Source organism: Malania oleifera, chromosome 10 (genome assembly GCF_029873635.1).
Source record: "Malania oleifera isolate guangnan ecotype guangnan chromosome 10, ASM2987363v1, whole genome shotgun sequence".
NCBI classification, from domain to species: Eukaryota; Viridiplantae; Streptophyta; class Magnoliopsida; order Santalales; family Ximeniaceae; genus Malania; species Malania oleifera.
The window spans coordinates 66,464,081-66,477,297 of record NC_080426.1 but is presented as its reverse complement, the minus strand read 5'-3'; the positions used below and the strand labels follow the sequence as shown (position 1 = coordinate 66,477,297).

The window sequence follows — 13,217 nt, the reverse complement described above, 5'->3', positions numbered from 1 at the left end:
AATCCCCACCACCTGCTCCTGAGGGGCGTGCCCCATCATCCCTACTAGAATAAGCGCTACTCCCTCCAGGGTCCATCCTAAAAAAAATAAATAAATAAACATAATCTGAGGACCCTGTCAGTATAACATAACTAACATATTCATTTACTTGAAATCTCATATCACTAATTAATCTATCGTTCTTACTCTCAATTTAAGATTCAATCTAGTAATTGAGAAACACAACCTAACCATAGTTTACTATGGTTTTCCTGAAATCGTCACCCAAGGAAAGACACAGAAACCACAACGGTAATTCTGCTCCTCAATCACTAAATAGAACCCCAAATACTTATCTTCTTTCCCCTAACATTGACTCACTAAATTCTTGATCCATCCCTATACTCTGGTATTATTTTTGTTGCATTCAATAGTCTACAGAACCTAAAAACCTAGGCTCTAATACCAAATCGTAAGGCCCTGTAATTTCCATCCATTTTTTTTCCTTTTCTATATTAGTAAATGGGCTCTGAAACCTTACATGAACATAATTGACGTCATTACGGCCCAAAGTGGGACTATGGTATCTTGTGCATTTCATATAGTTCCTAAGTAGCAAAAGTACATACACACCCAACATATACCAAAGTACAATACCAAAGTACTATATACCTAGTTGTACACATACACACATATATATGCATAACACTTCCCAAATAGTCTCAAAACATTGTGGGCTCCACAGACCAGCCCAAAACTCACCCAAAAAACTATGTCGACTCAACACCACCTCTACCTCTGAGCCGGGCTTGCTCGACTCTCTAGATTACCTGAAATGTTTAATAATTTTGGGGTGAGACACCTCTTAGTAAGGAGAAACATATTATCACCATTCTGTGGCATGTGAGTTAGTTGGCAACATTTCATTTAATTAATACTGTATACAATATATATCAAGAAAACATTTGTATAGTAACATATGCTTATATCATATAGCATATGGAAATTTTTGAGTTTTCTATTCAAAAGTACTTCTATCTATAATACGTAATCTCTATTTTCTATGTGTACTATATGTTGCTATATATATCTATGAATTTCCCCCTAGATGGCTATATGTCATAACTTACCCACTCATGTCTGGGTTGTGTGGCCTGAAGGTGGGGCTAAACACTGGTTGGCCCTCCAGTGCTAGCCTAGCTGTATACATATCTAGATGCCTATAACATGAAAGGCCCGCTCCACCTGGTCCGGACGCCAGGGAGCTAACAACTCTACACAAAGGCACAATCGGTTGTACCATACTCTATTTGAGACGTATGGTTGTACTATCTATACTATAACGCAATGGAACCATGCTCTGTAAGTTGCTGTATTCCATCAAGGTCTGATACTGTATAATAATATTGCTATATAAATCTAACTATTTTACCATGATTCTATATTTCTATATACAATATATATCAAGAAAACATATGTATAGTAACATATGTTTATATCATATAACATATGGAAATTTCTGAGTTTTCTATTCAAAAGTACTTCTATATATAATACGTAATCTCTGTTTTCTATGTGTACTATACATAGCTATATATCTGTGAATTTCCCCCTAGATAGCTATATGTCACGACTTACCCCCTCATGACTGGGTTGTGCGGCCCGAAGGTGGGGCTAAACACTGGTTGTCCCTCTAGTGTTAGTCTAACTGTATGCATATCTAGATGCCTATAGCATAAAAGGCCCGCTCCACCTGGTTCGGACGCTAGGAAGCTAACAACTTTACACAAGGGCACAATCGACTATACCATACTCTATTTGAGACGTATGGTTGCACTGTCTATACTGTAATGCAACAGTGCCGTACTCTATAAGCTGTTGTATTCCATCGAGGTCTGATATTGTATAATAATATTTTTATATAACTCTAATTGTTTTACCATGATTCTATATTTTTATATAACCATGATTCTGTATAAACTGTATAGCCATGACCCTATAATAACTATATATCTATATATCTACATATTCTGTAATTCTGTAACTGTAATTCTATAGTTTGTATGTCATGGCTCTATATTCTGTATAATCTATATTTCTATATTCTATATTCTATATATCATGGTTCTATATTCCATATAATCATGGTTCTGTATATTTCTGTATAATCATGATAAATAAAATACTACATAATCAGATCTGTAATATGCTGTATAATCTTGTTCTAGAATATACTATGTCTTCGTAATTTTGTAAAATATTGTGTAAGCATGATTCTATAAAATACGGTATATCATATAAACTATATTTCTATATAATTCTGTATAGTCGTAGCTCTGTATATAAAACTATATACGCTATATTTCATAATTCTGTAGGCTATGTAATTATGCTTCTATAAAACTATATAACGTATTCTAGTATATTCCAGTATTTCTTAAGCCACACAATTGATCTACACATATGTTATGTAAAACTGTATAATTTTCATGCTTTGATCAAATACTATATCATACTGATAAAACGTCTAATAAGGCTAGCATAACCCCTTACCTGGCTATCAAGTTTCAAATACTATTCATAATTTTACGCATGTGGCATTCATAATTTTTAACTCCCTGAAATAACACCCATATAATTTCTAGTCACACAACTGAATTTACCATAATAACTATAATTCTCACATTTCCCCAACTCCACATATTCATCATTTCTAAACTATAATTTACCTAAGTTCTTGAAAATATACCCGTCGGGGTCCTCACCCAAACCTATAAAGTCCCAAAAACACCCTAATCCTAAAAACACAATACCCAAGTTTTATTCTACTAAACACCAGTATACTCCCATACAACATAGAGTCTAAACTCAGATAAGCTTGGTAATACTGAAAATACCCAAATATTCAACTTACCTTAGTTTTGGGATGGTGCCCAAGTTGGCCTAACCAACAATCTACTCCAACAGACTTAAAGAGAATCTTCTCAAGAGTAGCGTGGCGACTTCCGATTGTCGAACCGGTGAGATAAGGGGAGGAAAATGTATTTTTGAGAGAGAAATAGGGAGATGCATGGATTTCTCACTGGAAAACTGACTTAGGCCTATTTATAAACTACGGATTCATCAATGAGACATGTCACCTCATCGACGAGTCCATGAAAGGAGTTCGTCGATGAACTCTAATCCCTCGTCGATGAACTTCAAGCTCTGCTAAACCCTCTCTCGGTAAATTCTCGTCCACGAGACACATGTCCATGTTAGAGCCCAAGAAGGATACGGCCAGGTATATCAAGCTATCTTATTTTTCTTTATGCCTGATATCGAGCGAGTATAAGAAGACTCGGAGGTTTGAGAAGGATTTGAGGAAGGATATCTATAAGCATGTAGCAGTTCTACAGATTCGATAATTCACTGTACTAGTGGATAAAGCCACCATGGCTGAAACTAGTCTTTAGGAGGAAGTGGTAGTCCAGGATCAGAAGAAGAGGCCAGTGCCTTCTAGTTCTTAGATTGGTGCTCGTCAGGGGCAGTGGAAAAAGAATAACTACAGCGCTGGTAAACGACAAGAGGTGGAACCATGGGGTCCATAGGGGGATTCATCTCATGCACAATGTCTTAGGTTCCATAGGTGGCATGAGGGTGAGTGTCGTCTATTCACAGGTAACTGTCATCGTTGCGGCAAATAGGACCACATAGCACAAGTCTGTCGTGCGCCAATGAGTGCTACAACTACACTAAATCAGTGTAGGGGAGGTAACCAGGTGCCCTAGGAAAATTTGCAAAGAAACATGGCTCAGGCGAGAGTTTACTCGCTTACCCCTACCGATGCGAAGAACGCGGGTAACGTGGTGACAAGTACCATGTTATTGCTTTCGAATAAAGCCATTGTCTTATTTGATTTGGGAGCCACCCACTCCTTTATATCTACAAATTTTGTGAAATTGTGTGGGGTTGAAACCCAAGTGATGGATGCGGAATTGTCCGTGGCGACACCATTGGGGAGTATAGTGATATGTAGGAAGAAGTTAGGGGATTATCCTACAGAAATTCAGGGAAGGAAGCTACCAATGAATCTTGTGGTATTCAACATATACGGGTTTGATGTTATTTTGGTGATGGACTGGTTATCCTCCAGTTTTGTTATCATCGACTGTAACCGGAAAGAGGTAGTGTTCCGATCTTCGGATGGACAGGAGTATAAGTTTGTGGGATCGTGTGTGCGCTCGGCGCCATAGATATTATTGACAATACAGGCAAAAAGGTTACCCTTGGATGGGTGTCAAAGGTACCTTGCATATGTAAAGGAGCCACCGCGGGATAAGTTAAAGCTCGAGGATATCTGAGTGGTTAATGAATTCTTGGATGTATTCTCAGAAAACTTACCCGGTTTACATCCTGATCGTGAGGTGGAGTTCACTATTGAATTGCTACTAGGAAAGGTACCGATTTCTAAAGCTCTATACCAGATGGCTCTGGTAGAACTTAAAGAGTTAAAGGAGCAGTTGCAGGAACTACTAGATAAAGGCTTTATCAAACCCAGTGTTTTGCATTGGGGCGCTCTAGTGTTGTTCGTGAAAAAGAAAGACGAGTCAATGAGGATGTGCATTAACTATCGTGAGATTAACAAGGTAACAGTTAAGAACAGATACCCATTGCCTCGTATAGATGATCTATTTGACTAGCTGTAGGGAACGTAGGTCTTCTCTAAGATCAATCTACGGCCAAGGTATCATCAGGTGAAGGTTGAGTCTGATGATGTGGTAAAGACTACTTTCTGAACTAGATATGGCCACTACGAGTTTCTAGTCATGCCATTTGGGTTAACTAACGCTTCGGTGGTATTTATGGACCTAATGAATAGGGTTTTCTATGAATACTTGGACCAATTCATGGTGGTGTTTATCAACAACATTTTGGTATACTCGAGGAGTCTGGAAGAGCATGAAAACCATCTAAGGTTGGTGCTTCAGGTACTGCGGGAAAGGTAGTTGTACACTAAGCTAAAGAAATGTGCTGGTTGGAACAAGTTGCATTTTTGGGTTATGTCATGTCGAGGGGTGGTATCTCAATTGATCCAGGTAAGATTGAAGCAGTGGTTGACTGGGTGAAATCGAAGAACGTGTAGGAGGTTTGGAGTTTCTTAGGACTGAAAGGGTATTATCGTCGGTTCGTGGAGAGATTCTCTAAGTTATTTGGCCCTCTGACATAGTTAATGAGGAAGGATGTTAAATTTTACTAAATCGATGAGTGCAAGCAAAGCTTCTAGGAGTTGAAACACCGACTAGTCACTGCTCCGATTTTGACCATCCCATTTGGGGACGGTGGTTTTGTATTATATAGCAACGTATCTCGAAGGGTTTGAGATGTGTGATGATGCAATAGGGGAAAGTGATTTCTTATGCTTCTCGGCAACTCAAGGAGTACAAGAAGAATTACTCTACACATGATCTGGAGTTGGCGGTAGTGGTGTATGCGTTGAAAATATGGAGACGCTACCTATACGAAGAAAAGTGTGAGATCTTCACAGACCATAAGAGCCTCAAATACTTTTTCACATAGAAGGAATTGAATATGAGGCAAAGGAGGTGGCCTAAACTGATCAAGGACTACTATTGCACCATCAATTATCACCTAGGAAGGGCTAACGTGGTAGCTGATGCATTAAGTCAAAAGTTAGAGCATGTGTCAATATCTGCGGTGGTAGATCAACATCATATCAGAATGGATTTGGAAAGTCTCGATGTAGAATTTGTGGGTGGTAATCACCACGCTTTCATTACTAGCTTGGTGATCCAGCTGACATTGTTTGAGAGAATTAAAGCCACGCAGGGCAATGATGAGGAGTTAGTAGAGGTTGTTGAGAAAGTGTAGAAAGGGTTGGCTGCAAAATTTAACATATCTAATGATGGTGTATTGAGGTTTGGCACCAGGTTGTGTGTTCCACACGACAAGGAGATAAAGAGGACGATTTTGGAAAGAGTCGGTTTGGTAGCGTACAAGATAGCATTACCCCCAACACTGTCTAGGATTCACGACGTGTTCCACATGTCCATGCTAAGGAGATATGTTCCTGATCCTTCGCATGTGATCAACTACGAGCCCTTAGATCTTGGGGACACTTTAGCATATGATGAAATACCGGTTCAAATTCTAGACTCTAAGGAACGGGAGCTACGTACTAAGAAGATTCTGCTTGTGAAGGTACTTTGGCATAATCATGCAGTCAAGGAAGCTTCATGGGAATTAGAGTTAGAGATACGTCAGAAGTATCCTCAGTTATTCATAGATGCTCAGAGTTAGACAGCTAAGAAGAGTGGTAAGTAAGTGGTTTGTTTGGTCTCCTAGAGAGCTTGTATTTGCAATCTCCCGAGATGTTATGTGTAACCACAGTATTCCTCCGCCATAAGTGAGGGCAGGTAATAAATTTGGGACAGGGCTGCTATATGGGTGGCTGCCGGCTCATCCTAGAGACAGAGCTAGAGTTTAGACGATGTGATAGAAACAGTTAACAAATTTCGTGTACGAAATTTTATAAAGAGGGGAGATTGTAGCAACCCGAACAAAAAAAAAATCTTGGAGGAAATATTTTTAGATTACTTAAGGGTTAAGTTATGTTTATTATATAACTCTCTCTCTCTCTCTCTCCCTTTTTATAAACCGTGAATTCACTCTCTCTCTCTCTCTCTCAGATCTTGGGCGGCTCATTGCCCGAATTAATGATCCAAATTTACTACGTGGATCAGCAGGTGAATCTCTACAAGTCCTACAAAGTAGAATCTCGATTTGAGAATTTCTAGGTTTTTACCCCGAAGTTGTGGTAAGGGTCGAAACGAGCCAAGTGACTTGTAGATCTGTACTAAATAAGGTGATATTAACATATGGTCTTTCGGTTTTAGGATTTGGGAATCCATGTGGCTATTTCGAGTCGGTTGGAGTCATGTTTCAGTATTCGGGAATAGGTAAGGGGGTTTGTTTATATCAGTTATTTTTAAAATCTGAACCTGTAGAACTGTAGGTTATGTTTATACGGATGTTTTGGTTACTTGTTTGGAAAATTTCACTGGGTGAGATTGCCAGTTTTTTGGGTGTGCAGTTTTCAGGAAAAATTGGGGTTTTGGGTATCGTCTCCATTTCTTTTGAAAAATCATTTATTTGCATAAAACTAAAGTATAGAGATGACCATACCTTTATTATATGTTAAATTTTATTTTCAGATCAATTATCATATGATTGTTTAATTATCTAAATAGGTGTGGCAAGAGAGGATATTTTGTGATGTGTTTGAAATGGAATATAGGAACTGGAGTTCCAAACTGTTTTATGGAATGGTGGTTATTGACATACTGGTTTCATTACCATGGGGTCAATAATGACATGCCAATTTGATTCCATGGGTTCGAGGCATTTCGGATTAATACCATAGGGTCATAAGACATGTCGAGTTAATACTGATGGTCGTACATTGCTGGTTTATGTCAAAGAGTGTGAAAACACTAGATTTGTGGTGGTTCAATACCGTGGGTCAATAATGACATGCCAGTTTGCCGGATTATGGTTACTAAAATTCTAGTTCAATACCATGGGGTCAATAATGACATAGTAGTTTGTTAGATAATATCGAGGGTTGTGGAATGCCATTTTTCCGGATTATGGTTACTAAAATGTCGATTCAATACTGTGGGGTCAATAATGACATGTCGGCTAGTCAGATAATATCGAGGATTGTGGAATACCGGCTCAATACCATGGGTCAATATTGACATGCCAGTTTGTCGGATTATACCGATGATTGTGAAATATACTAGAACTATTTGTGAAAATACTAGAAATTCGAAATGCTTTTTTTCTTATTGGAATAACACTCATGTGGGCACACACTGATATAACCTGATTCTCCCTTATTGAGAAGTGTCTCACCCCAATCATACAAGTCTGTTTCAGGTCCTTCAAGTAGCCGAACCTAGCGTTCTAGAGGGTTCTAGAGCATAGTATTCTGTTAGTTTTTGTAAGTACTATTGTGAGTATTGAACTATAGTCGGGATGTTATTTTGGATTATGTTGGATACCTTGGGTTGATGTTTTGTATTATGACAGACTTAGTACTCTGATATAAATAAATATAATAGGTTGAAATATGTTCCACTGCGTTATTCATGTGAATGGTGGTTGTAGTAGGGTATCTGCGAGCCCTATCAGGTTGGACACCCTCATATTTATTGGATGTTTGTATGATATAGATACAAGTTAGGTTCTTATATCACACCCTGGGGTCCACTTTCGGGGTTTGGGGCGTGACACACATAAGTTAAGAAAAAATTTAATATAATTTTATGTTGGAATTGGTGTGATCCCAAGAGGGGGGTGAATTGGACATTTAAAACTTTTCGGCTAATTTAAAACATTTCGCTGATTCACCACAGTTCATAACCTATTCAACATATATACATGTATGTAAAATGAGTTTAACAATGAAAGCAAACATACACGTGTGCAGTATCTTATTTAAATCAAATGTGTGTATGCAAATAATTTTGACATTAAATAAACATTCATACACATGTTAAAATTAAAGTGTATGAATTTAAATAAGATAGAGAGAGTGACACCAGATTTGTTATTGAGGTTCGGTCAAACCAGCCTACATCCCCACCTTGGGCATACCTCCCAATGATTTCACTATACCTGCTCACTTAACCGAGTGGAGCAAAAGTCTTTTATATCCTCTCCTTACGGGGTAAGGAAAACCCTAGTTCAATTTTCGAGCTAAACCGAACTGGTCTCACTTACGGGGTTGAGACTCCCTAGTTTAATTCTAGGCTAAACCGAACCGGTCTCATTTACGGGGCTGAGACTCCCTAGTTCAATTGATGGATGAACACAACCATACAATAAAACATTTTTGTATATATAATAATGCTTATGAAATACAAGAAGAAATGTACACAATAAAGCTCTAAAATATATTCACTCTCTTATGATATGATTTGAGCTTAGTAGAGTAAAGGGTGCATTTCTAAATAATCAATGCACAAATATATGTTTGAAAATATGAGTATTATGTTCTCCTATAAATATTTTTGCAAATAAAGAATATTTTGAGAATCTAGGAATTTAAACTCAATAAAATATTTGTGTTGTAAATAATTTCTCCCAAAATATTTATTAAATAAATAACCGAGAGAAATGCGAGCAATACTCTCAAAAATTGATTTTCAAAATATAAATAACAAATGAGAGTATATGCATGTAAATACAAATAAAATGCCCAAAATAAAATACTCTCTTTAAAAATGACTTTGAGATAAAACAAGTGAAAGAAAGTTTGAGAGATTTGTTTAAAGTATTTTGCCCCAAAAGAATGATTTAAACAATAAAAAATATTTTGGGGGAACTTTGATTAACAATGGATTAGAGAGAAAATTTGGGTTAATCAAAGTTATTAATTTAGAGTTATGAGAGGGTATTTATGGATTTTCTGAAAATTTTGACCGTTAGGGACACACTCGGTATTTTGGAAAAAATTAATTGAATTTTAATGACGTTTTAACGTTTTTAAAAAATTCCAACTCAAGAGTTTTGGTCGACCACTTTTGTGGTTTGGTCGCCCGAGTGACTAGGTTCGGTCGACCAAGTGACTAGGTTCGGTCGACCGAAGAAATTTGAACTAAAAGGTTAGTTGACCGGACATGAAGGGTTCAAGGGCGATTTTCCAAATCCGCGCAATTCGGTTGACCGGGTCATTTTGAACTACGAGGTTCGATCGATCGGACAGTTGACATTTCCCACGTGGGGGTTCAGTCGACCAGAGCATTGCCCATACATTTTTGGTCAATCAACCATGAGGCCAACTTGTTGACCGAAGGAAGTTCGGTCGACCAGGTCTTGCCTATATATATCTGGTCAGTCAATCAAGAAGTCAACTTGTTGACCTGATGGGAGTTCAGTCGACCGAAGAACTCAGTGTAACTGAGTTCGGTCGACCAAACATGTCATCCTTGGGCATTTCGGTCTTTTTCCCTTTATTAAATTGTCCCTAATAATATAATGTTTATTTCTAAGACTATGGGGGACATTTTTATACAATATTTAGGATCCTAAGGTCAGTCTAAGGCCTTTGAGAAATAATCCTAAAAATTTGGCGTCGGTTGACTGAAACCTTAAGGTCATTCGGTCCCTATGGTCATTCTACGGTCATATGAGCATTTAAAACATATCATACAAATGCATGTATTATTACAGACTAGATATATGAAAATAAATGTAATACAAATAAAACACAAATGTCTTCTTCTTTCTTCTTTACTCTTTAACTCTGTGGAATACGCTAGATATGAGTATTGAGTAGTGTCATGGCTTCCATGTCCTCTTGATCCTATGTGTGACCTGAATTATACCTGTTCACGCACTTATAAGTACACATAAGAACCGCTTGTATTTGTTAGCATCAAAACGGAGATTGGACTCAAAAGGCCAATATTTTATAATATATTTTTTCATAATTCATACAAATCAAAGTCTAAAATTCATAGATTCACAGTAAAAAAATTTTAAAAGATCTAGAAAATAATAAAAATATATTTTCCAACTTTCATATATAAATTAAAAAAATTTAAAAGAGAGTGACATTTTTGTAATTATTTAAAAAGCTAAAAAAATGTTTCCCTAAGAAAAAAGTGAAAAAAAAAAAAATTATTGTTGTTTAATTTTTATACAGATAAATTAGCTAACTTTCTGTAATTATTTGAGAAATTAAAATAAAAGAACTGTTTTAAATAACTAAACAAGCCCTTGCCTCAATCTTCTCTCTTTCAATTCATACGAAAAATTAGGGAGGCATTATTGTAAATTGGCACTCCATATTAAAAGTTTCATGCACTAAATACTAAATTTGTTTTTAAAATTTTTTACTATTAAAATAAAAAAATAAAATTATCATTTGTAGCAATATAAAGCAAAGCCCTTTTTGGTGCCTTTAATGTCAAAAATTTTTCTATAATTATTAATAACTATGTCAAAGTATTCGTTTAACTATCTATAACTATTTTAAGTTCTATATTTATAATTATATCAAATTTATCCCACTAATTACTCTCATAATTATCTCAAAATATTTCACTTAGTAGTTATAATTATCTTAAAACAATCTTATACTCTTTAATTTTTTGTTATTTAAAAAAAAAAATCTTCTTTGAATACTTTAATTTGATAAATAAAATAAATAAATGTAGAGTTAGAATCTCGCAACTAACATGCCAAAATTTTGTCACGAAATAACTCGAATGAAAAAAATCTTATATCAAAACCGGTCCGCACGACTTCACACGTCAACCGTCAACGTCCCGTTAGAAAGGAGCCGGACCGCAACAAATCTCGCACCGTGTCCCGCCTGGCTCGTTGGAATAGCCGTATTGGGTCCCACGAATTGAAGTTTCGGACCAGAAGAAGAAGAGGACAGTTTTGTCATTTCCAGTTCCTGATTTTTTCCTCTCTATTTTTGGGGAATATAATCTGACGCATAGAGTACGTCCTCCTTGCGGACCCCAGTCAGCCCAATATTTTTAAATTTCAATTTCCCAAATGCTGTGATCCTTAGAGCCATCCGACGGTCGGGATTCAGCAATCATGAAAGCAGGAACACGGCAAGTACTGGCGTTCCTTGGGGGATGCGTGGGCCCAGAGAGACGTGACACCATGGCGTCCAATTGGATATGTCCTGCCACCTGGACAACGATTCCGCACACTGGGCCTCCAGTGTCGGCTGCAACCGCCATCGGCGACCCCATGTATTGCCACGCTTCCCGCCATGCACCGCACACCGCCCACGGGTGTTGGGCCATTGCCCTTCGTTGAATGCGCAATTACACTTATGCCATCGAAACCTAAACCGGCGAAATCATGATACCATAGTACTCAACAGTCAACCCCACAATATCAGACGTCAGAGAAGCACTGTGTGTATAAAGGAATAAACCCTTTGAATACAGTTCACAAAAACTCGGGAAATTCCTTGGGTCAGGGTGCTCTCTCTCTCTCTCTCTCTCTCTCTCTCTCTCTCTCTCTCTCTATCTATAGGTCTATATCTACTCTGTTCATGGTTGTTGAGTGCTCTGTTCTTTGAGATCGGTGGTGATGAGAAACGATTTGTGGCCTTCGAGACTCTGTTCTCTAACCCTCTTCGCGCAAGAGATCACAGACTCTGATCCTTGGCCGTCGTCTGTCTTTCTCTAGCTGGCGAGAAATTGTTTTCTCGGGAAAAAAATTCTCGGGTCTGTCAGGTTTTTCTTTTGTTGTTGTAGTTGCTGCTGCAGATATGGGGAGCGGAGAGAAGAATCTCCTGAGCTTTCATCTGCATCTGCCTCATCTTCATCACCATGGGAGGAAGCAAGTAATCAGGGATGTGCCGAAGGGGTGTTTGGCGATAAAGGTTGGGGGGCAGGGGGAAGAGCAGCAGAGATTCGTTGTCCCAGTGATATACTTCAATCACCCTCTGTTCCTGCAGCTGTTGAAGGAGGCAGAGGAAGAATATGGGTATGATCAGAAGGGAACCTTCACTATCCCATGCTATGTGGACGAGTTTCGGTACGTTCAAGGAATGATCGATAGGGAGAAGTCCCCGAATCACCATCAACATCATGTAGGTTGTTTTAGGGTTTAATTTTGTTTTTAATTTCCAAAAATTGTGTGAATGAACACTCAGAATGATACTCGAAGAATGTCGACGACGACGATGATGGTATCATCTCATGGCTCTGTAAATTTGAGTGTTTAAATTGTCTATGTTTTTTTTTTTTTTTTTTGTCTTTCTTTTTCCTCTTTTGCGTCCTTACTGGGAAACGCAGAATGATAAGTCAACTGCATGACGACGATGATGATATTGACCCAAAAAAAAAAAGATAACTTGATGCTGGAAATATTGTTTTTGTTATTTTTCTTATAAAGGATGGGGAACGATATTGGAGATGACATATTTAATGCCATGAATTACTTAATAAGTTTCTTGCTTTTTTTTTTTTTCTTCTTTGGTATTTCCTCTGTTTTTTTAATGAAGATGAGTGGATGAGATCGCATTAATGTAGAGTGGCAGAGTAGACGGCGGAAGCGCTTGCATAATTTAAGCGAATCTCTTCTCGGTTGTGCCCATGATAATTATAGTATACAAATTATACGTAAAAAGTTTCTTTAGAGATGTTTTGAATTTAATTTTATAATTATTTCAAATTATTACTATAACTGTTTAT

General features: G+C 37.5%; 1 protein-coding gene across 1 annotated transcript; it reads left to right on the top strand.

Annotated features, from left to right (window-relative positions):
• The first annotated feature begins 12,146 nt into the window (after positions 1 to 12,146).
• LOC131166207 (auxin-responsive protein SAUR32-like) lies at positions 12,147 to 12,971 on the top strand. The gene has a single exon (XM_058124553.1). It carries the CDS (start codon positions 12,290 to 12,292, stop codon positions 12,632 to 12,634), a length of 345 nt encoding a protein of 114 aa, XP_057980536.1. The 5' UTR covers positions 12,147 to 12,289; the 3' UTR covers positions 12,635 to 12,971.
• The last annotated feature ends 246 nt before the right edge of the window (positions 12,972 to 13,217 follow it).

Excerpts from the sequence above, each read along its gene's own strand:
- LOC131166207 (XM_058124553.1), top strand. The coding sequence starts at position 12,290 with ATGGGGAGCGGAGAGAAGAATCTCCTGAGCTTTCATCTGCATCTGCCT.